Source organism: Lutra lutra, chromosome 15, assembly GCF_902655055.1.
Source record: "Lutra lutra chromosome 15, mLutLut1.2, whole genome shotgun sequence".
In the NCBI taxonomy this organism is placed as follows: Eukaryota; Metazoa; Chordata; class Mammalia; order Carnivora; family Mustelidae; genus Lutra; species Lutra lutra.
In genome coordinates, this window is record NC_062292.1 from 40,408,780 (window position 1) to 40,433,815 (window position 25,036).

The 25,036-nt window shown below is 37.5% G+C and overlaps 1 protein-coding gene and 1 long non-coding RNA gene across 5 annotated transcripts in view; one reads left to right on the forward strand and one right to left on the reverse strand.

Moving 5' to 3' along the window:
• Window positions 1–25,036, forward strand: part of CAMSAP2 (calmodulin regulated spectrin associated protein family member 2) — a 128,007-nt gene that overhangs the window by 94,652 nt on the left and 8,319 nt on the right. For all 4 annotated transcript variants that reach the window (XM_047703972.1, XM_047703973.1, XM_047703974.1 and 1 more), the window contains 7 exons: window positions 727–868; window positions 1,167–1,306; window positions 15,153–15,246; window positions 17,084–17,177; window positions 19,954–20,033; window positions 20,321–20,390; window positions 20,778–22,980. In XM_047703972.1, the coding sequence (XP_047559928.1) occupies window positions 727–868; window positions 1,167–1,306; window positions 15,153–15,246; window positions 17,084–17,177; window positions 19,954–20,033; window positions 20,321–20,390; window positions 20,778–22,980 (2,823 nt within the window). The remainder of the gene's footprint in view (window positions 1–726; window positions 869–1,166; window positions 1,307–15,152; window positions 15,247–17,083; window positions 17,178–19,953; window positions 20,034–20,320; window positions 20,391–20,777; window positions 22,981–25,036) is intronic.
• On the reverse strand, window positions 862–15,254 carry LOC125085528 (uncharacterized). Its single transcript, XR_007122971.1, has 3 exons — window positions 15,120–15,254; window positions 13,593–13,644; window positions 862–1,720 (listed from the first exon to the last, which is right to left on the reverse strand). It is a non-coding gene; the product is annotated as an uncharacterized LOC125085528 (long non-coding RNA).

A 25,036-nucleotide genomic window follows, 5' to 3' on the forward strand; every position in this document is an offset into this window, starting at 1 on the left:
AGTCTGATTTAAGAGCATGTCTCATTTCTAGAGAACGGTCTTACAAATTTGTATCCAGTCACACCAAGGAATCTTCTGTTTTTCTGAGGGGGAGCAGAAATCCTTGTATTTGCTCTGTTAACCCTAAACCTAACCCTCGTTGGGTTGTTTTTTTGGTTTCAAAGTTGTTACATTTTATTTACATTATCTTTATGCCAAACCAGAATATTTTGGTGATATTCTAGTTACTCAAAGTGATGTTTCTTATTATTCTTATTATTTTCTGTAAGAATAGTATTGTATTCTTATACCTGCTTCCCAATTTTGAGAATTCTTATAATTCTTTATGCTCACATAGTACTCTTGCTCTTTGCATATAAGAACTTGTGGTCTAAGTTAAGGCCAACATTAAAATAAATGAATTTTATTATCTACAAAAGAACAGAATGATGATTTGGATATAAAATGTTCAGAACCCATTTTATGATGCTTTTATATTTAAATATTTAGCCTAAAGGTCATTTCATGTAAATTGGCAATATAATGTTGTACTAAGTACTTTGAAACTATAAAGCTGTTGCTCTGTATTTGACTTTGGTAATGTCTAGTATTATTTAGAAAAGAAGGATGTTGCTTGAATAGTTCTCATTTCTCTTGATGTATATTACTGGTACATTAGAATCTACAGTGCTAGTTTTTTCCTTATGTTTAGTATTTATTTATCTCTCTTTTTTTTTTATATTATAGGCTCGTTACAGAAAGGAGCAAACACTGCTCAAGCAACTGCCTTGCATTCCATTGGTAGAAAATTTGTTGAAAGATGGTACAGATGGCTGTGCGCTAGCTGCTCTTATTCACTTTTACTGTCCTGGTGTCGTCAGAATAGAGGGTAAGTGTCCCAGTGAAATATTTGTGGGCTGTAGATAGATGGTGACAAATATTGAGAAAACAGTATTTAATAAGTAATGAAGGCTTAAAAAAAAAAAAAGTTTACATATAATCCTGAGGAAGGTAGTTGAATAAAACAGTGCTAAGTCTTTGTGTAGAGGCCCCTTTATTTGTAAGTGTGTGTAAAACAGATTCCACATAAATATGTGTTTGTACTAAGCCACTAATTATAAAATGATATGAAATGTATGTTATCAAATTAACCCACAGTCATCACCTCACTCTTTTCCTATTTAAAGATATTTGTTTGAAAGAAACCATGTCTTTGGCTGATAGCCTGTATAATCTGCAGCTGATTCAAGAATTTTGCCAAGAATATTTGAACCAGTGTTGCCATTTCACCCTGGAAGATATGCTGTATGCTGCTTCATCCATCAAGGTAAATTAAATAATTCTTGGTGTTTTTGTTTTGTTTTGCTTTCAGATTTTGAAAAAATATATATGTAACTAGATCTATAAATGGCATAGTCACTATAAGTTTACAAATTAACTATAATATCAGTCAAATAAGCTTTTGAAAAAAGTTTTATTTTTCTGCTTATTTTAGGTTTTAATACACTGTTCACTATGGGTTTCTTTTATAATACAAAGCTAAACTGAAAAGTTGTGGTACAAAACTGACCTGTTGTCCTAAAGTTAGTAAAATAGAGGATAAGTCACTACATGAATCTTAGACAGATGCTATTATGGTATGCTGGGAGCATGAAGGAAGTTCCAGTCACTTTTAGCATTCAGCAGGACTGTGGAATATGGGAAGAAGGAATCCTTAAGGTCCCAGGAATTGAGATAAAACCTAGAGAAAGAAAGAGGGAAAGGAAAATATTAAAATAGTCTGGAAATGAACCTTCTTAAAAAGGAATTCAGTTTTATGAATTTGTCCCCTTGCTTCAGAATATCACACACTGTTAGCTGTAGGCCACTGCTTACTGCGTTCTGATAGGAAACAGTTATTGAGCACCTAGTGTTTGGGGTGGTTGGGATAGCTAAGTGAACAAAACCAAGATCCTCCCTGTTCTGATGGAACTTACTTTGTAGCGGTGAAGAGAGATGTGTCACGCATAACTGCTTCTGAGCTGCAAGTTAAAAGGCAGTCACTTGTTCAAAATTTTGTGATGTGACCTAGTACCTCGGTATTCTCAGCAGCTCATAGCTATGAAGTTCCTTCATATCTTACGGACCTGCCTAAAGTTTACCAGTTCCGCTTTAGAGTTTCAAGGATAATCTTACAATAGATTTTTTTTTTTTTAAGTCTGGCTGAGACGAACAACTTTGTATCGTTCTCCTCATAGTTTCAATGTCAACTTTAATTGAAACTGCTAATGCACCCCTCTTACCATGATACTAATACCTCATGGTTCTTGTCATTCTTACTCTTTGATCTCTCTTTCCTTCACCCATGGATCACCACAGGTAGAAGACAAAGCCAAAGGTAAAGGCCTTTCTAAAATAAGCCACTATTCTTATTGATCCCGAATGGGCCCACTCCCCACTGTCTGACACATCAGAAGAAAAACACTGATTTATTTTGAAGGCTTCTACCTTGCCATTTTTATCAAAATGGAAGATAGGAAATAACTCTTTCCATATATATCTTGTTAATGCCTTTTCTGGCACTCACCTGTTAAGAAAATTAAATACTATTTCTGTAGACTCAAAGAACTCATTTCATTAATTACATTGAGACATAAGATTGAGTAAATTTAAGTTGCTTACCTTTGAATTCCATTAAATAATATATAGCCCTGATGTTTAAATTGACTTAGTCTGGGCATGGTCTAGATATAAAGACATTTTCTTAAATCAGGCATATTTAACTGACAGATATATCTGTCAAAATAGCTAGAATCAAAAAGAAAAGAAGTGTTGGTGAGGCTGTGGAGAAAAAGGAAGCCTTGTGCACTGTTGGTGGAAGTGCAAACTGGTACAGCCACTATGGAAAATAGTATAGAGAGTCCTCAAAAAAATTAAAAATAGAATTTAGTAATTCTACTACTGGGTATTTACCCAAAGAAAATGAGAACAGCAGTTTGAAAAGATATATGCACCCCTATGTTTATTGCAGCATTATTTATAATAGCCAAGATATGGAAGCAACCCAAGTTTCCATCCACAGATGAATGGATAAAGATGTTGTTGTGTATATACACACACAAATATTACTCAGCCATAAAAAAGGAATGAGATCTTGACATTTGTAACAACATGGATAGACCTAGAGGGTATAGTGCTAAGTGAAATCAGCCAGAGAAAGACAAATACTATATAACTTTATTCAAACAAAACAGATGAATGAACAAAAAGACAAATTTAAAAAAAAAAAAAAAGACTCTTAAATACAGAGAACAAACTAGTACATTGCCAGACGGGAGGTGGGTAGAAGGATTGTTGAAGTAAAGGGGATTAAGAAGGAAAAAAAATAGGTAACTGTCTACAGAAAAGGCTTTGGTCACTTTCTGTATTATATACTAAATTATTAGAACCATGAGTTAGACTTCCATTGAATATTTTTTTTTAAAGATTTTATTTATTTATTTGACAGACAGAGATCACAAGTAGGCAGAGAGGCAGGCAGAGAGAGAGAGAAGTGGAAGCAGGCTCCCCGCTGCCCAGAGAGCCCAATGTGGGGCTCGATCCCAGGACCCTGGGATCATGACCTGAGTTGAAGGCAGAGGCTTTAACCACTGAGCCACCCAGGCGCCCCTCCATTGAATATTTTAAGACTAATAGTTGGAAATAATTCATCTTAGGAGGGATACAAAATGTTTAATATAGTTGAGCTGTTTAAACTTTTAAACTTGTACTGTTTACTGTTTAAAGTTGAGTTGATCTAGGTCCACACCCCGTCACCTAATAGTAAAATTGACAAGTCTTAGTGACAAAGAAAAGATCCTGAAAGCAGCCCGGGAAAAGAAGTCTGTAACGTACAATGGTAAAAATATTAGATTGGCAGCAGACTTATCCACAGAGACCTGGCAGGCCAGAAAGAGCTGGCATCATATATTCAGAGTACTAAATGAGAAAAACATGCAGCCAAGAATACTATATCCAGCTAGGCTATCATTGAAAATAGACGGAGAGATTAAAAGCTTCCAGGACAAACAAAAACTGAAAGAATTTGCAAATACCAAACCAGCTCTACAGGAAATATTGAAAGGGTCCTCTAAGCAAAGAGAGACCCTAAAAGTAGTAGATCAGAAAGAAACAGAGACAATATACAATAACAGTCACCTTACAGGCAATACAATGGCACTAAATTCATATCTCTCAATACTTACCCTGAATGTTAATGGGCTAAATGCCCCAATCAAAAGACACAGGGTATCAGAATGGATAAAAAAACAAAACCCATCTATTTGTTGCCTACAAGAAACTCATCTTAAACCCGAAGACACCTCCAGGTTTAAAGTGCGGGGGTGGAAAAGAATTTACCATGCTAATGGACATCAAAAGAAAGCAGGAGTGGCAATCCTTATATCAGATCAATTAGATTTTAAGCCAAAGACTATAATAAGAGATGAGGAAGGACACTATATCATACTCAAAGGATCTGTCCAACAAGAAGATCTAACAATTTTAAATATCTATGCCCCTAACGTGGGAGCAGCCAACTATATAAACCAATTAATAACAAAATCAAAGAAACACATCGACAAGAATACAATAATAGTAGGGGATTTTAACACTCCCCTCACTGAAATGGACAGATCATCCAAGCAAAAGATCAACAAGGAAATCAAGGCCTTAAATGACACACTGGACCAGATGGACATCACAGATATATTCAGAACATTTCATCCCAAAGCAACAGAATACACATTCTTCTCTAGTGCACATGGAACATTCTCCAGAATAGATCACATTCTTGGTCCTAAATCAAGTCTCAACCGGTATCAAAAGATTGGGATCATTCCCTGCATATTTTCAGACCACAATGCTCTGAAGCTAGAACTCAATAACAAGAGGAAATTTGGAAAGAACCCAAATACATGGAGACTAAACAGCATCCTTCTAAAGAATGAATGGGTCAACCAGGAAATTAAAGAAGAATTGAAAAAATTTATGGAAACAAATGATAATGAAAACATGACGGTTCAGAATCTGTGGGACACAACAAAGGCAGTCCTGAGAGGAAAATATATAGCGGTACAAGCCTTTCTCAAGAAACAAGAAAGGTCTCAGGTACACAACCTAACCCTACACCTAAAGGAGCTGGAGAAAGAACAAGAAAGAAACCCTAAACCCAGCAGGAGAAGAGAAATCATAAAGATCAGAGCAGAAATCAATGAAATAGAAACCAAAAAAACAATAGAACAAATCAACGAAACCAGGAGCTGGTTCTTTGAAAGAATTAATAAGATTGATAAACCCCTGGCCAGACTTATCAAAAAGAAAAGAGAAAGGACCCAAATAAATAAAATCATGAATGAAAGAGGAGAGATCACAACGAACACCAAAGAAATACAGACAATTATAAGAACATACTATGAGCAACTCTACGCCAACAAATTTGACAATCTGGAAGAAATGGATGCATTCTTAGAGACATATAAACTACCACAACTGAACCAGGAAGAAATAGAAAGCCTGAACAGACCCATAACCAGTAAGGAGATTGAAACAGTCATCAAAAATCTCCAAACAAACAAAAGCCCGGGGCCAGACGGCTTCCCGGGGGAATTCTACCAAACATTTAAAGAAGAACTAATTCCTATTCTCCTGAAACTGTTCCAAAAAATAGAAATAGAAGGAAAACTTCCAAACTCATTTTATGAGGCCAGCATCACCTTGATCCCAAAACCAGACAAGGATCCCATCAAAAAAGAGAACTACAGACCCATATCCTTGATGAACACAGATGCAAAAATTCTCGCCAAAATACTAGCCAATAGGATTCAACAGTACATTAAAAGGATTATTCACCACGACCAAGTGGGATTTATTCCAGAGCTGCAAGGTTGGTTCAACATCCACAAATCAATCAATGTGATACAACACATTAATATAAAAGAAAGAACAAGAACCATATGATACTCTCCATAGATGCTGAAAAAGCATTTGACAAAGTACAGCATCCCTTCCTGATCAAAACTCTTCAAAGTGTAGGGATAGACGGTACATACCTCAATATTATCAAAGCCATCTATGAAAAACCCACCGCAAATATCATTCTCAATGGAGAAAAACTGAAAGCTTTTCCGCTAAGGTCAGGAACACGGCAGGGATGTCCGTTATCACCACTGCTATTCAACATAGTACTAGAAGTCCTAGCCTCAGCAATCAGACAACAAAAGGAAATTAAAGGCATCCAAATCGGCAAAGAAGAAGTCAAACTATCACTCTTTGCAGATGATATGATATCATATGTGGAAAACCCAAAAGACTCCACTCCAAAACTGCTAGAACTTGTACAGGAATTCAGTAAAGTGTCAGGATATAAAATCAATGCACAGAAATCAGTTGCATTTCTCTACACCAACAACAAGACAGAAGAAAGAGAAATTAAGGAGTCCATCCCATTTACAATTGCACCCAAAACTATAAGATACCTAGGAATAAACCTAGCCAAAGAGACTAAGAATCTATACTCAGAAAACTATAAAGTACTCATGAAAGAAATTGAGGAAGACACAAAGAAATGGAAAAATGTTCCATGCTCCTGGATTGGAAGAATAAATATTGTGAAGATGTCTATGCTACCTAAAGCAATCTACACATTTAATGCAATTCCTATCAAAGTACCATCCATTTTTTTCAAAGAAATGGAACAAATAATCCTAAAATTTATATGGAACCAGAAAAGACCTCGAATAGCCAAAGGAATATTGAAAAAGAAAGCCAAAGTTGGTGGCATCACAATTCCGGACTTCAAGCTCTATTACAAAGCTGTCATCATCAAGACAGCATGGTACTGGCACAAAAACAGACACATAGATCAATGGAACAGAATAGAGAGCCCAGAAATGGACCCTCAACTCTATGGTCAACTCATCTTCGACAAAGCAGGAAAGAATGTCCAATGGAAAAAAGATAGCCTCTTCAATAAATGGTGTTGGGAAAATTGGACAGCCACATGCAGAAAAATGAAATTGGATCATCTCCTTACACCACACACGAAAATAGGCTCAAAATGGATGAAGGATCTCAATGTGAGAAAGGAATCCATCAAAATCCTCGAGGAGAACACAGGCAGCAACCTCTTCGACGTCAGCCGCAGCAACATCTTCCTAGGAACATCACCAAAGGCAAGGGAAGCAAGGGCAAAAATGAACTTTTGGGATTTTATCAAGATCAAAAGCTTTTGCACAGCAAAGGAAACAGTGAACAAAACCAAAAGACAACTGACAGAATGGGAGAAGATATTTGCAAATGACATTATCAGATAAAGGGCTAGTGTCCAAAATCTATAAAGAACTTAGGAAAGGGGCGCCTGGGTGGCTCAGTGGGTTAAGCCGCTGCCTTCGGCTCAGGTCATGATCCCAGGTCCTGGGTTCGAGCCCCACATTGGGCTTTCTGCTCAGCGGGGAGCCTGCTTCCTCCTCTCTCTCTGCCTGCCTCTCTGCTTACTTGTGATTTCTCTCTGTCAAATAAATAAATAAAAATCTAAAAAAAAAAAAAAAAGAACTTAGGAAACTCAACACCCAAAGAACAAATAATCCAATCAAGAAATGGGCAGAGGACATGAACAGACATTTCTGCAAAGAAGACATCCAGATGGCCAACAGACACATGAAAAAGTGCTCCATATCACTCAGCATCAGGGAAATACAAATCAAAACCACCATGAGATATCACCTCACACCAGTCAGAATGGCTAAAATTAACAAGTCAGGAAATGACAGATGCTGGCGAGGGTGCGGAGAAAGGGGAACCCTCCTACACTGTTGGTGGGAATGCAAGCTGGTGCAACCACTCTGGAAAACAGCATGGAGGTTCCTCAAAATGTTGAAAATAGAACTACTCTATGACCCTGCAATTGCACTGCTGGGTATTTACCCTAAAGATACAAACGTAGTGATCCGAAGGGGCACATGCACCCGAATGTTTATAGCAGCAATGTCTACAATAGCCAAACTATGGAAAGAACCTAGATGTCCATCTACAGACGAATGGATAAAGAAGATGTGGTATATATACACAATGGAATACTATGCAGCCATCAAAAGAAATGAAATCTTGCCATTTGCGACGACATGGATGGAACTAGAGGGTATCATGCTTAGCGAAATAAGTCAATCGGAGAAAGACAACTATCATATGATCTCCCTGATATGAGGGAGAGGAGATGCAACATGGGGGGTCGAGGGGGTAGGAGAAGAGTAAATGAAACAAGATGGGATTGGGAGGGAGACAAACCATAAGTGACTCTTAATCTCACAAAACAAACAGGGTTGATGGGGGGAGGGGGTTGGGAGAGGGGGGTGGGGTTATGGATATTGGGGAGGGTATGTGCTATGGTGAGTGCTGTGAAGTGTGTAAACCTGGCGATTCACAGACCTGTACCCCTGGGGATAAAAATATATGTTTATAAAGCTGTAAAAAAAAAAAAAAAAAGAAAAAGAAAAAAGAAAGGATGAATACCCAAGTTTTGTAGCAACATGGACGGGACTGGAAGAGATTATGCTGAGTGAAATAAGTCAAGCAGAGAGAGTCAATTATCATATGGTTTCACTTATTTGTGGAGCATAACAAATAGCATGGAGGACAAGGGGAGAGGGAGAGGAGAAGGGAGTTGAGGGAAATTGGAAGGGGAGGTGAACCATGAGAGACTATGGACTCTGAAAAACGATCTGAGAATTTTGAAGGGGTGGGGGGTGGGAGGTTGGGGGCACCAGGTGGTGGGTATTGTAGAGGGCACAGATTGCATGGAGCACTGGGTGTGGTGCAAAAATAATGAATACTGTTATGCTGAAAAAATAAAAAATTAATTAAAAAAAAAAAGTTGAGTTGATCCAGAAAGCTCTCCAAGATGTTATTAAGTGAATAAAGTGGGTAGCAACATTATAGCATGATGTAATTTATATAGTAAAAAGGTTTTTTCTGGGGCGCCTCGGTGGCTCAGTGGGTTAAAGCCTCTGCCTTCAGCTCAGGTCATGATCCCAGGGTCCTGGGATCGAGCCCCGCATCGGGCTCTCTGCTCTGTGGAGAGCCTGCTTCCTCCTTTCTCTGCCTGCCTCCCTGCCTACTTGTGATCTCTGTCTCTCTGTCAAATAAATAAATAAAATCTTTAAAAAAAAAAAAAAGTTTTTTTCTATTTGTATGCAGATCTATGCATAGAAGAAGGTTGATTAGAAGGATAAACACAAAATTGTTAACAGTGGTTTATTCTGAGTGAGATATTAGGATTTGGGGGAGAGTAGTTAAAGCATACTTTATTTTTATTATGTTAGTTAGTCACCATACAGTACCTCATTAGTTTGATGCAGCGTTCCAAGATTCATTGTTTACATATAACACCCAGTGCTCCATGCAATACATGCCCTCCTTAATACCCACTACTAGGCTCACCCTTCCCCTCTAAACCCTCAGTTTGTTTCTTGGAGTCCATAGTCTCTCATGGTTTGTCTCCCCCTTCGATCCCCCCCTTCACCTTTCCTTTCCCTCTCCTAATATCTTTCATGTTATTCCTTATGCCCCACAAGTAAGTGAAACCATATGATAATTGACTTTCTGTGCTTGACTTATTTCACTCAGCATAATCTCCTCCAGTCCCATCCATGTTGATACAAAAATTGGGTGTTCATCCTTTCTGATGGCTGAGTAATACTCCATTGTGTATATGGACCTCATCTTCTTTATCCATTTGTCTGTTGGAGGTCATCTCGGCTCTTTCCACAGTTGGGCGATTATGGACATTGCTGTTATGAACATTGGGGTGCATATCGCCCTTCTTTTCACTACATCTGTGTCGTTGGGATAAATACCCAGTAGTGCAATTGCCAGGTCATAGAGTAGCTCTATTTTTAATTTTTTGAGGAATCTCCACACTGTTTTCCAAAGTGGCTACATCAACTTGTATTCCTACCAACAGTATAAGAGGGTTCCCCTTTCTCCACATCCTCTCCAACATTTGTTTCTTGCCTTGTTACTTTTTGCCATTCTAACTGGTGTAAGGTAGTATCTCAATGTGGTTTTGATTTGAATTTCCCTGATGGCTAGTGATGATGAACATTTTTTCATGTGTCTGTTAGCCATTTGTAAGTCTTCTTTGGAGAAATGTCTGTACATGTCTTCTACCCGTCTTTTGACTTGATTATCTGTTTTCCATGTTCTGTATATCTATATTCTTCTGCATTAATTGTTTAAGAATGTTAATATATAGTTGGATGACTGTTTTAACCAAAAGGAAAGAAAGCTTTTAAATGAAATTTATTTGGTATTATACCTGGAATATGGTAACAGATTTATTGCTGTTTCATCATCATAAATTCAGAAAGAAATGATCATTTGGTTACTTGGGAAAACTCTCTCACTATGCTGACATCTTGTGGCCAAACACAGTATCTTACTGAAGTATTTTTTTTCCCAGCTTTATTGGACATAATTGACATACAACACTGTATAAGTTTAAAGTATGCAAAATGATTACCACCAGGGATTAGCTGACACCTGTATCATATCACATATTTACCATTTCTTTTTTGTAGTGATCTACGCCTTCAGCAACTTTTAAGTATACAATACATATCTCGTTAACTATAATCATTAGATTATAGTTCCACTTATAAGTGGAGGTTTTTACCCCTTAACCAAAATCTCCCCATTTCCTCAGCCTCCCAGTCCCTGGTGAATACCACTCTATACTCTGTTTCTTTAAGTCAGCTTTTTTAGATTCCATGTATAAGTGAAATCATACAGAATTTGTCTTCTCTGACTTACTTTACTTAGCATAATGCCCTCAGGGTCCATCAGTGTTGTTGCAAATAGCAGGATTTCCTTCTTTCTCATGGCTGAATAATATTCCACTGTATTTATGGACCACATCATCTCTATCCATTCATCTATTGACAGACATTTGGGCTGTCTCCATATGTATCTTGGCTGTTGGGAATAATGCTGCAGTGAACACAAATGCAGATTTCTCTTCAATCCTGTTTTCAGTTCTTCATATAAATACTCAAAAGTGGAATTGCTGGATCCATATAGTAGTCCTATTTTTATTTTTATTATATTTTTTTAAAGATTTATTTATTTATTTGACAGAGATCACAAGTAGGCAGACGGGCAGGCAGAGAGAGAGGAGGAAGCAGGCTCCCCGCTAAGCAGAGAGCCGGATACGGGGCTCAATCCCAGGACACTGGGATCATGACCTGAGTTGAAGGCAGAGGCCCCAACCCCCAAGTACCCCTTATATAGTAGTCCTATTTTTAATTTTTTGAAGAATTGCCATACTCTTTTCCATAGTGGCTGTACTAGTTAATATTCCCACCAAAAACGTACAAGGGTTACTCTTATCTTTTTGATGATAGCCATTCTAACAGGTGTGAGGTGATATCTCATTGAGGTTTTGATTGCCATTTCTTTCATGTTTAGGGATATCAAACACCAAGGTCCTTAAAATATTAATGTATCAGTTGACAGTTTAGTTGAGTGTTAATATTTTTCCAAAAGATATAGACAGTTTTCAGTTAACTATACAAATAGAATGGAACCTAGGGCCAATACTTTAAATATAATGGTATACTTTGAGTTTAGAAATTATCCGATGGAGATAAATATAAAGAAAAATTATAAATCATGATGATCTTACTACCAGAGATATTCCCTGTCCTGTCAACAGTTTGGTATTTTGCCAACTGATCTTTTTTGTTATGTATTTATTCATTCATTTATACATTCATTCAATAAGTATGTATTGGCCATTTATTATGTACTGTTTTAAAAACTGAAGATATATGGGATGCCTAGGTGGTTCAGTCAGTTAAGTGTCTGCCTTCAGCTCAGGTCACGGTCCCAGGGTCCTGGGATTGGGTCCAGCAAACAGGCCTCCTGCTCAGTGGGCAGCCTGCTTCCCCTCTGCCTGCTGCTTCCCCTGCTTATGCACTCTTTACCCTCTCTCTCTGATAAATAAATCTTAAATAATTTTTAAAAACCTGAAGATACAATGATGAGCATGATCTTTGTCCTTCCAGACTTAATAGTCTGATGGGTAAAATGAGGAACTCTGGAGAATGTGGTATTAAATGAAGCTGGAGAAATTAAAGAGACCGAATCATGTACCCTCTACCCTTCTGTAGCCTATAGTCAGTTTCCCAAAAGCTGTGGAAGTGGGGGGAGGGGTGTTGCATTTTCAAAAGTTTGTTTGGCCTAATAGTCAAATAAAAAGCTATTGTGTTCTAAATAAGAGCTGAAAACAGTTTGAATCAGAGTGATTATGATGAAGATGGAGAGAAGTGGGTGGATTCCAGAAATATTTAGGATGCAAAATTTGCAGGCTTTGGTGATGAACTGGATAGGGGGAGGGAGAAAGTAGGAGACATCAGGGTGACTCCTAGGCTTCTGGTGTGCACACTGGGATAGTGATGCCATTCGTTCAGGTAAAACTGGAATAAGGTCAGATTTGTGGGGAAGATCCCTAGTTCAATTCCAGACATTTGAGGTGCCTTTGAGATATCCAAGAGAAAATGCTATCTAGGCCACTTCATATGTAAGTACAGTTAATACATTTGGGAGTCATTTGGTAGCTGGTGGGCATGAATGGCAGTTTCCAATGAGGGGAGACATCAGGAGTAGCAAATGCTGCTGGGAGGTCAAGTAAGATGAAGACTGAAAAATCTGTTTGATTTAGCAACAAATGTAAGTCACTGGTGATTTGAGCCAGTGCTGTTTTGGAGGAATGATGCGCCTGGATGCCAGACTGGAGTGGATCAGGGAGCCAGAAGGCTGAAAGGAGATTGTTAGCATAGGTCTACCTTAGAGAGTTTAAGAAGAGGTAAGAAGGTGGAAGTGAGAAGAAACTTACTGAGTGAAGGTTTCATTTTGTTTTTCATACGAGAGATTTGAGCATTTTAAAAAGCTAAGTAGGAAGGATTCAATTGAAGGGAAGAATATATAGGAGAAAAGCATATAATTAAGAATGTAGGGGCGCCTGGGTGGCTCAGTGGGTTAAGCCGCTGCCTTCGGCTCAGGTCATGATCTCAGGGTCCTGGGATCGAGTCCCACATCGGGCTCTCTGCTCAGCAGGGAGCCTGCTTTCCTCTCTCTCTCTGCCTGCCTCTCTGTCTGCTTATGATCTCTGTCTGTCAGATAAATAAATAAAATCTTAAAAAAAAAAAAGAATGTAAAGTTTCTGAAGGTTAGCAGGGATGGAATCCAACACAGCCTTTGGGATAGTAAGCATTCTCATTTCCTTTCTAAAAAGTCACAAATTACAACAACTGCTTAAAATAGTATGTATTGTCTATAAATGTTTGCGTATTCTGGGAATTTATAGTTAAAAGCAAATGCTGAAATTAGGAAACCTACCAAATTCTGTTCACCATTATGCCTTGTCTTCTGTAACATTCCAGACTCCCTACATTCAAACACCTATCTGACAAGTCCATTTAAATGTCTAATGACTATCTCAAAGCTATTAACTCAGCATTCCTTCCACTACCTATTTATCCCAGTCTTTCCTTTTTCATTCGATGGTACTACCCGTTGCTGAAGACAAAAACCTGACTTACCCTTGATGCTTCTCTTTGCTTCACTTTCTACATACACAATAGCCTTCTGGAACTATCGGGTAAAAGATAAATATTTGAAAGTCACCAGCTTAAATATGAGAAAACAGAGAGTACATGAACTCTAAATGAGAGTGTATAGAGCTTTGAGGATTATTCATAATTAACAGGTAGGACTGGGGTACCTGGGTGGCTCAGCTCTTGATTTTGGCTCAGATCATGCATGATCTCAGGATTGTGAAATCAAGCCGCTGGGCGGGCTCCTCGTTCAGCAGGGAGTCAGCTTTGAGATTCTTTCCCTCTGCCCTCCCCCCACTCCTGTCTCACTTTCTCTAAAATAGATAGATAAATCTTAAAAAACAAAAAACAAAAAAAACAGGTAGGAGGAAGGCATGGCATTGGAAAACACCCATCTTTCCAATGATAGTTTTGGTGAAAACTAAAATTTAAGGGGCGCCTGGGTGGCTCAGTGGGTTAAAGCCTCTGCCTTCAGCTCAGGTCGTGATTCCAGGGTCTTGGGATCGAGCCCTGCATCGGGCTCTCTGCTCAGGAGGGAGCCTGCTTCCTCTCTCTCTCTATCTCTCTCTCTCTCTCTGCCTGCCTCTCTGCCTACTTGTGATCTCTCTCTGTCAAATAAATAAACAAAATCTTAAAAAAAAAAAAAAAAGAAAACTAAAGTTTAATATGAAATAAAACCTCACTTATTAAATACTAATTTGATAATTTTATTGATGCCAAATTTAAAGGCATATTATTTTAAGTAACTATAAAACAGATTTTGTATAGTGCTAATTTTTAAACTTGCTAGATGCCTACAATTAAAGTAATTCTTCATGCTTATAGCTTTTATGATGTATGCATCCTAAAATATAATCTTGTTTTGGAAATGTGCTTTTGAGGACCCTCAGTCTTTTCTTACAATTTTAAGCTATTTTAAAAATTACTCACATTTTCAAATATAAATCATAAAAGGCAAATGACATTGTTAACTTACTAATAACTTTTCAAAGTTAGGTTGACATATTGTATAATGTTTCTGTATATACATTTCAAAATTATGAATAATTAGCCATAACGATCTAGTCTTTCAGTTATTTCATGCCTGGTTGAGGCTAGCATCATCAAGCATGTAGATACCTGATAAAGTTTTGGAGAAATTTCTAGGGATCTGGAAAGAGCTTTTTTTTTTTTTTTAAATGATAGCCACTCTTCAGAGTGTCAAAGGCTGTTTAAATTGTTTGTATTGACTTTGGATGAAGAGTGCCTTATACATAATCTCAGGTTCTCTGGTTAGAAGTACCCATGCCTGCCACGTAAATTGGACTACTGTTCTGGATATATAGAGAAAAGCAGGAAAGAAGTTTTGAATGGCTGTTATAAATTTTACCTATAAGTGTGAATATTGTATCCCAGATTTAATAGCCTAGAGTAGATACACTCCAGTGATGAAGGAATGAGATTTAAACCTATGTTTTAATAGGTAAAACAGAATAAAATTGTATTTATCATTACTTTCTGGTCAAGTCTTACCTGATTTTTCTTTTTCTTAACTCTCTTACGCAGAGTAATTATTTGGTGTTCATGGCCGAGCTGTTCTGGTGGTTCGAAGTTGTGAAGCCCTCGTTTGTGCAGCCTCGTGTCGTTCGTCCACAAGGAGGTAGTAGGTGTTCCTCGAAACAAACAAAATGGAGAGTTTATCTAATCTCCCCTGGTTATTCTGTTTGAGGGAATCTTATTATTGTTATAAAACAGCTGTTAGCCTTATAAATTCTGAATATTTTAATATTTAAAGCTACTAAGTTGTCTGTGAGATGGATGATATAGGAGAAAACAGCTTTGAATTTGAAGCTTTATGTTGTGGAATTTTTAGCTTCAACTCCTTGCCTGCTTTCTTCTTTTTGCCTCTCTTACCCCCATCTCTAGCTTTTATTCCCTGTTAGATTCCCTGTTAGATGCTCTAGCTTTTATTCCCTTATAAATTCTGAATATTTTAATATTTAAAGCTACTAAGTTGTCTGTGAGACGGATGATATAGGAGAAAACAGCTTTGAATTTGAAGCTTTATGTTGTGGAATTTTTAGCTTCAATTCCTTGCCTGCTTTCTTCTTTTTGCCTCTCTTACCCCCATCTCTAGCTTTTATTCCCTGTTAGATTTTAATATTGTTACCCAGATTCCATTTAAATGATGGCTTGGCTTTAATCTACAATTTGAATTTACCTTTAAACCATAAAAAGGTTTATATACATATTTTTAAGCCTGGTATGTTTTATGATCATTACACAGCATGATTTATTGATTGCACATAATAAGAAAACTAAATTACAAAACAAAGGGGTTACCGTAAAGATCCCTAGAAATAAAGAACAAAAAATCTTCCTGTTTTTTCCCTAAAACAGATTTTCCTTTGGCTTCCATTATGAAACGAGAGATTTATTTCTATTGGGGGAAAAGGCTTCTAAATACAAGTTTAGCTCCACTAAAGAACTTTTCTCCCAGCGTAACTACAGGACCCCTGCTTCTGCTGCCCGTGGCCGTCCTATGAACAAAAACAGCTATTGTGCATCCCAACCACTTAGCCGCTCTCCTTGGCTCCAGATTTTTGTATTGTTCCTCACCGTTGCCCTTATTTCTCCTCTATCTCCTCACCCTCACAAAACAAAACAAAACAAAAAATTAAAGAAAAAGATCAGGAAGGAGGAAAAAATATATAGTCAAGGGAAAGGCATGTCACTGTAGTGAGTAGAATGAGCTTGCTTCCAGTGTGCCCACTGTATCTCAGGCAAAATTCTGTGAACTCTGTAATAAAGAGTATTTCATCTGTTCCATCTCTAAACTGCTTAGGGCAGATTCTGATTATTGAACCATTGTGTTTCAAAGTATACCTGCAAAGAAGTTAAGATCATTCCCTAAGGCCATGTCATAAAGTCAGGTGTCTTCAGTAATTATCATAAACCATATTTGTACTTTTTACAATTAATATAGAATTTTCACTTACATTGTGTTCTGTGATTTTTATCTGTGAAACCCACTATTCAAAATATTCAACAGCTATTACATTAGGTCTCAAAAGCAAAATGTAAATGGAGTCTTCCCCAGAGTCATTTACAAAAATAAGAACTCTACGGGGGGGAGGGGGGGTTAATTACTGACCAGTGAAATTCTTTCTTAATTGATTACCAAAATATCAACTATTTCATAAAGAAACAAAAATTACCATACGTAACTGAAGTTCTGTGAAAGCTTTAGCAAAATCAGACACTCGGATTTATTTTTAAATATTTATATTTATGTTAGGCTTCCCCCTTACCTTCTCCCTAATTAGCCTTAATCAAGTGAAATTTTTCAACCAGAACTTCAAGAAGAGTTTTAAATTTTGCCTTTGAAAATTTAAGAAGAAAATTTTGCATATGCTATAATAAAGGAAAATGGAAATTCTTGAAATGGTGGAAACATGCTAAATACATCATTTTGAGGCTTGCATCTTTTATTGTAGCTGAACCTGTGAATGATATGCCTTCAATTCCAGTCTTGAATGCGGCCAAAACAAACATCTTGGATAGTTCGTGTAGTTCTGACTTCACTTCAAGGTAGAGTCCAGAATGACTTCATTTTCACTTTTCCATCCCATTTGCTAATGAAATCAAAATAAAATCTCATTAGTTTTTAACTATCTTACAGTATTACAGCTTGTTTTAATATAAATGTAATTGAATTTACACAGAAAAGATGTTTCATACGTAGGCTTTTATGAATCATACTCAAAAGTGGGAGAATATGTTCTGAGGTTCAGATAATCAGCTTAAAACCAAACTTTTGCTGTAGAACTTGTTTATCATTGAGAACTGCTTAAATGATAGGGTGGGGGGAATTTTAAATTTCTATCTGGGTTTTTAATTTTTTTTTAAATTTTTTTAATCCATGAGGTAGTTTCCCCTGCTATTTTATTTGCTGGTTACTGTAGCTAACCAAAGATCACAATAGAATGTTTATTGTAATACTGAATCTTTATATGTGATGCTTTAGTTCTTAATATCAGGAACTGAACTGAAAATAAAAATTTAATATCAGGATAATCCTGACTTCTGACCCAAACATATGATAGACCCATTAGTTTGTTTAAAAATGTTTTTCAGCAGATCCTGTAAGTAGCATTTTAGGTATATTTATTAGAACCTAAAATTTATATTGACTTTGGACTCGCTAATTTTTTTTTAAAGTTTAAAATTGTTGTATTTTGTGGCGTTTTAGAAATCCAAGCAGATCCATTAAAAATACATTTTTAAATTGTTGAACAGGCAACTCAAAGTACTTTCTTTATAAATTCTTGGCTTAACATAAAAATAGGAACTTGTTCTGAGCTGTCACCCACCTCACACATTTAAGAATTTTCTCTCTCAAGTGGGTGCTAATGGGTGTGAAACTGGAACACTGATGGAACCCTTACGGTACTCTCACTGCCTTTGTAGGGCTTCTCAACTCTGGACTGGCTGATGTCTGTAAAGTACTTCCTACTGATTAAGAAAGCATTTTCCTTCACTTACCCTTTGATTTATTACTGTGGCTTTTCTTACTACTTCCATTAACTTTTCTATTCTGTATCTATGCCTCAGATTTTACAAAAAGAGGTTAAGTTAGGATATTGCTGATCTAGGAGCTTCTCTGTATTTTTTCCTATGGGAAACTTTTTTCTATATTAATTTTCTTGGTGTTTTCCTGGGTTGGTTACATAGTGACATTTCCTTCCTTGAAAATTTAGGTTATGACTACTGTACTATTAAATCTTTAAAATCTCTGAAACTTTTTGCTTCAAGGCTAGATCATCCCACAGTTACTATTTCTAGGAACCTTAGTTGGACACTCTTCACATTTCTGACACTGGAAAATGTCTTCAGGCCCTCTGGAAGCCTCCTCTCTTTTCTGTTTCTCAGATATCTCAGTGGCTGCTCTTACTCATTTTTCCTAGCAGATGGAAGTCTAAATTCTTTTCCTTGAAGAGACACTGTGTAGCTGTCATTCTAGGATCCTACTAATCCTCCCATTTCTGTAAGTCTCCATGTGGTCCACTGGAGTTCTCCCACTGTAGAACTTTCCAGGAAGGAGTCAAAAGCTTCCACTCTTACTGAGAAAACTGCAGTCACATGTACAAATGTGAGTGTCCCTAACTAATGAAGTTATGAGGGGAAAACAAATGAAGAAGACAGGCAAAGCAAGAAACATTTGTAGCAGCTAATCCACATACTTGACTACTAACCTGCTCAGCAGTTACACCAGATCAAAATTTTCTATGCAAATGTAAAAGTGTGGCAATTAATAGGATTTTAAAACACTTTAGCCATTATCTGGAGAAGAGTGAGTATATCTTTATTATTAACTTGTGTATCTTCAGGATTAGCCTCCTCTCATAGCTGTAACGGGAGAGTAGAACAGGGGCAGTGATTTTAGAGGGAGGGTTAACGTAAACAGACATGACGGGGGCAGGTGAGTACTCCCTGATAGTTCTCTGAAAATATGAGCAGATTAGGGGGGAAAGGCACATGGAAGCAGATAAGCATTTGCTTTGGAGACAACAAGGTTATGCAAGTTCTTCAGGTATTGTTTCCTTTAGAAAAGCTCACTGGTTAAGCTTTCATTAAATAGATTGTTGTTTCATTTGAATCTTTTGGTTGACTTGTTCATGTTCTCAGTTTACAGTAGCCAAAAGATAATGTGGTCTGTAGGGGGACTACAAAAGTCACTACATACTCCTGTTCCCCAGTTTATGCTCAACTGATTGGGGGTGGGGATGTGTAACTTCTGCACTTGACTATGAGTTAGGCTACAACAGACTTGAAAGTTGGAGAAAAATTAAATTTGGGCCAAATGTTATGATAATTTGAGAAAGAGACTACCTAATCCCTTGCATTAATTCGAATGGGGTGGAATTAAGAAATAGGAAAGCTTCACATTGTTATAGGCATTGAGGTCTTTAAGGTGCAGCTCAACATATTAACATTAACTTTGATGTAACTATTAGAGATGTACAGACACAAGTCCGTGAGCAGGGAAGCTGTCAGGATCTTTTACAAGGGTTTATTTTACCTGTAGTTTCTGGAGATTTAAGTATTTCCAGCTGATGACTTTCATTTAACTTACTCATTTCTCAGTTTTTCTATTTGTAAAATGAAAATAATTGCTATATCTTATCTCACAAGGATGCTGAGATGTGTATGAAAATATTTCAGGCCTTTTGACTAAGAGACATAAAATACATAGAGATACATATACTGATAGAGTCAGAGGTGATAATGTTTCTAATTTCAGCCATTCTGTGTAAAGTTTATATTAAAGAAAAACGTGTTAAAATGTTTTTATTTTACCTTGCAGTGGGGAAGGAGCTGCCTTTATGCACTCTCATCATTTGCCTTCTAGACATTCACGCCCCCAAGCTCATTCTTCAGCTTCAGGTAATATTTTTGAAAAAACCTAGGTTAACTGGGAAATGATTGAGAATAAATGTAAATAAAAATATGCAGGGGTTTTTTGTTGTTTTTTTTTTTTTTAAAGTATTGTATATACACTAAAAGTTTGATTGGTTTCTCTGTGCTTGTTTTTCTTAATAGAATTATCTGTTTCTCCATATATACCTACTTTTTAATGCTCTTAATGACTCCTGAAATATTTGAAATCTGTTAAGCTGTAAGTTAAAATTTTTTATATACTTTCAATGACTATTTCTTTTTCACATTTGAAGGAGGAATTAGAAGGTCTTCATCTATGTCCTATGTTGATGGTTTCATAGGGACATGGCCCAAAGAGAAAAGGTAAACAAAGGGAATTATTTTTAGTATATTCACATTATCAATAAATGCTATTTATTGAATCGCTGTATTGTACACCTGTAACTAATATAACATTGTCAACTATACTTCAGTAATTAAAAAAAGAGAAAGAAATGCTAATTCTATTTTGTTGACAGCCAAGTTGCAATTAGTACCTCACTTTGAAAAGGGCAATGTAGGCAGATGACTGAGCGTTCAGAGGGGCTAAATGTTAAAGGTAGCCCAGTAGCCCTGTGCTTACCTTGAGTACAACAGGATTATGCAAAATGGGAAAAGAAAGGAAATACAAATTTAAATAATTGTTAAAAGGTATCAAATCATTTCTTTTTCTGGGCGTGTTTAAGGATTTTCTCTTCAAATGTTTTTTAGATCATCAGTGCATGGAGTTTCATTTGATATTTCTTTTGATAAAGAAAATACTGTACACAAATCCACTCCAAACCGAGGAATCACTCGTTCTATTAGTAATGAAGGACTTACATTGAACACTAATCGTGTATCTAAAAATATTAGGAAAAATTTGTCCTTTAAGCCAGTAAATGGAGAAGAAGAAGCAGAAAGCATTGAAGAAGAACTTAATATAGACTCTCACAGTGGCCTCAAGTCGTACACGCCCCTTAATACAAATGAACTGAATTCCAACGAGAATATTCATTATAAGCTTCCAAATGGAGCTTTACAAAATAGAGTACTTCTAGATGAGTTTGGCAATCAGATTGAGACACCAAGCATTGAAGAAGCATTACAAATAATTCATGATACTGAAAAATCTCCCCATACATCTCAGCCAGACCACATTGCTAATGGCTTCTTTCTTCATAACCAGGAAATGAGTATCCTAAATTCAAACATCAAGCTAAATCAGTCTAGTCCTGATAACATAACTGATACAAAAGGTGCCTTGAGTCCCATAACTGACAATACTGAAGTAGACACTGGAATTCACGTTCCTTCAGAAGACATCCCTGAAACTATGGATGAAGATTCTTCTTTGAGAGATTATACTGTAAGCTTAGACTCTGACATGGATGATGCTTCCAAATTTCTTCAGGATTATGATATTCGAACCAGCAACCCCAGAGACGCTTTGAGTCCTTGTCCAAGTACTGTAAGTACTAAGTCTCAGCCAGGTAGCAGTGCTTCTTCTAGTTCTGGAGTTAAAATGACCAGCTTTGCCGAACAGAAATTCAGGAAACTGAATCATACTGATGGGAAAAGTAGCGGGAGCAGTTCTCAGAAAACTACACCAGAAGGTTCTGAACTTAATATTCCACACGTGGTTGCTTGGGGACAAATTCCAGAAGAAGCAGGCCTTCCACAAGGCCGGGACACCACCCAGCTGTTGGCCTCTGAAATGGTGCATTTAAGGATGAAGTTGGAAGAAAAGAGGCGTGCGATAGAAGCCCAGAAGAAGAAGGTGGAGGCCGCTTTCACTAAGCAGAGGCAGAAGATGGGAAGGACGGCATTTCTTACCGTGGTGAAAAAGAGAGGGGACGGCATTTCCCCTCTTCGCGAGGAAGCAGCCGGGGCAGAAGATGAGAAAGTGTACACCGATCGAGCCAAAGAAAAGGATTCCCAGAAGGCGAATGGACAGAGGAGTAAGTCTCTGGCAGATCTGAAGGAAAGCCTGGAGAACCCTCAGGCCAAATGGCTGAAGTCTCCAACCACACCCATTGACCCAGAGAAGCAGTGGAACCTGGCAAGCCCCTCGGAGGACACTTTAAACGAGGGAGAGATCTTAGAATATACAAAGTCCATTGAGAAGTTAAATTCATCTCTCCATTTTCTACAACAAGAAATGCAGCGCTTGTCACTTCAGCAGGAGATGTTGATGCAGATGAGGGAGCAGCAGTCCTGGGTGATTTCACCTCCTCAGCCCTCTCCACAAAAACAGATCCGAGATTTTAAACCTTCCCGGCAGGCAGGCCTGTCGTCAGCTGTTGCGCCCTTCTCGTCAGACGCCCCCCGTCCTATCCATCCATCCCCACAGTCTTCCAACAGGAAGAGCACATCTTTTTCTGTTAAAAATCAGAGGACTCCTAGGCCAAATGAATTAAAAATAACGCCTTTGAATCGAACCCTGACTCCCCCTCGGTCTGTGGATAGTCTTCCTCGGTTACGGAGGTTTTCACCAAGTCAAGTTCCTATTCAGACTCGGTCATTTGTATGTTTTGGGGATGATGGAGAGCCTCAGTTAAAGGAATCCAAACCTAAGGAAGAAATTAAAAAGGAGGAACTGGAATCCAAAGGGCCCGCAGGGCAGCATGTGCATAACCTGGAAGAAAAGGAGCTTAAGCCTCTTGAGTCAACGGTTTCCGAAGTCCTGTCCCAGCCTATCACAGAGACGGTCCGACTGACGCCAAATGAGGACCAGCTGAACCAGCCTGCAGAGCCTCCTCCTAAACCTGTTTTCCCTCCGGCTGCTCCTAAAAATGTAAATCTGATTGAAGTTTCCCTCTCAGATCTGAAACCTCCTGAAAAGGCTGATGCAGCTGTTGAAAAATACGATGGAGAAAGTGATAAAGAACAATTTGATGATGACCAGAAAGTATGCTGTGGATTCTTCTTTAAGGTAATATTAATAATCTTCATTGTTTGGGGGCATCATCATTCAATGGGTTTGGTTTTAGCCGATGTGCTTGCCTCTTTTAGTAGTAGTCCCTTTTGTTACGAGCCTGCCACTAACCCTCACGTACATCAGGAGCTCCCCTTGGTGGACTGTACTAACATCCAAGCACACTGAACGATCTTCCCTTCACCAAGGTCGTGGTACACGTTTAGATATGCTGTTCTTACTCCTCTGCCTCTCTTGCTTCCTTTTATAAAAGCCTTTAAAAAAAAATGTGAAGCTATTTGGATCTCTTCAAAGAGCTGTCAGTTTGTAAAAAGCAAATAATTTGGCATTGTAAGTATACTTTAGTTTTTTTTAAATTTTCTTTCCTTATATGTTTTGTTTCTTGAAAAAAGTTTTTAAGGGATGCCTGGGTGGCTCAGTTGGTTAAGCTTCTGCCTTCAGCTCAGGCCGTGATTCCTGGGTCCTGGAATCGAGTCCTGCATCTGGCTCGCTGCTCAGTGGGGAGCCGCCTTCTCCCTCTGCCTGCTGCTCCCCCTGCTTGTTCTGACAGATAAAAATAAAAATCTTTAAAAGAACTTTTAAAAAAATTGACCAGATAATCTAGTAAGGTGAAACATTTAAAAATAACATATATAGTTTGAACAGTAATAGCTCCTTTGAAAGCACTGGATAAAGGTCTAGCATAGGACTCCTAATCTCAATATTGATATTGGAAACTGTAGCCAGCCAACAAATACTGAACAATATCACCTCTTGGTGGTCAAGCTCTTAAATTTTATCATAGGTACTAGAAAAACAAAAAAAGCTTAATATTTTTAAATTTTTCTAATTATCCATTTTCTTCATCTTTATGTTTTCCTGTATTTTCCAGATTACCTATAGGAAAGAATTTTTTTTTAATAATCAGAAACATGTGGATCTGTTACTCATGTTTCTTTTTTAATTAAGGAACTAAAGTAAGATAATCTCTGATCCTGTCTAGCTCCACAATTTTGAATACAGAGGAAAAAAAAGACAGTACTCAATAGCATTTATCACTTATAATTTATAATTTACAATTTATTTGTAATTTATAAATATAATTTATAAGATTTTATGTTTATAATTTAAGATTTTAAGTTGAAAGAACAGTCTTACAGGAATAAGAACCCAAGAACATTGAAGTGATTACCATCACTAGTTTTACTTTTGGTCATTTAATGTTGGAAATTTGTAACTTAAAGTTGATCTGAGGGTGATTGCCTGTTAGCCCCTTTTAAAGTTGAGAATTTGAATATAAGTCATATTTTGTCTCTTAACCGTATAAACTGACTAATTTTTAATAGAATGCTACTGTAAACAAGAATAGATACAGTTTACTAATTTTAGAGACCCCAGGTACCCCTGTTCCTTGCAGAGAAGGGCAAACGGAAGGGAGAGAATCCTTCAGGGTGAAACAGGGCGCACATCTGTACGTTGGTGTCCGTTCTGTCACGTGGCAGTGGTTTATGTGCTATATAACCATAGAGCTAATTTCTGGGTACTTTCACTTGAATTTCCTTTATTGAGCATGTATGTTAAATATAATTTTAATGCAATTTTTAAAAAGATTTTATTTTTAAGTAATCTCTACACCCAACGTGGGGTTCAAGTTCACGACACTAAGACCAAGAGTTGCCTGCTTTTCTGACGGAGCCAGCTCGGTGCCCTAGTTTGAACGCAATTTTTAAAACTAAGAGAAAACTCCCTACTTCTAATTTATTAGGGTCCAGAAAAACCGCTGCCCTTTTTTTTTTTCCTTTTTATGGTTGTTCTTTGCAAACTTCCTAGATTTTGAAACATGCAATTAAGTAAGTGTCGTTTGGTAGTTGATAGAACTGTTACTGCTTTATGAGGGCAAGCGAGCATGAGGGGATGGGTCAGAAGGACAGGCAGACTCCCTGCTTAGTGACCTGAGCCCAAGGCAGCTGCTTAACCAACTGGCCCACCGAGGCGCCCCTGATTCACTTCTTCCTTCTTCATTTCTGGAACGTGTCCGCATAGGGTGGGGCTGGAATAAGAATGACTAGACAGT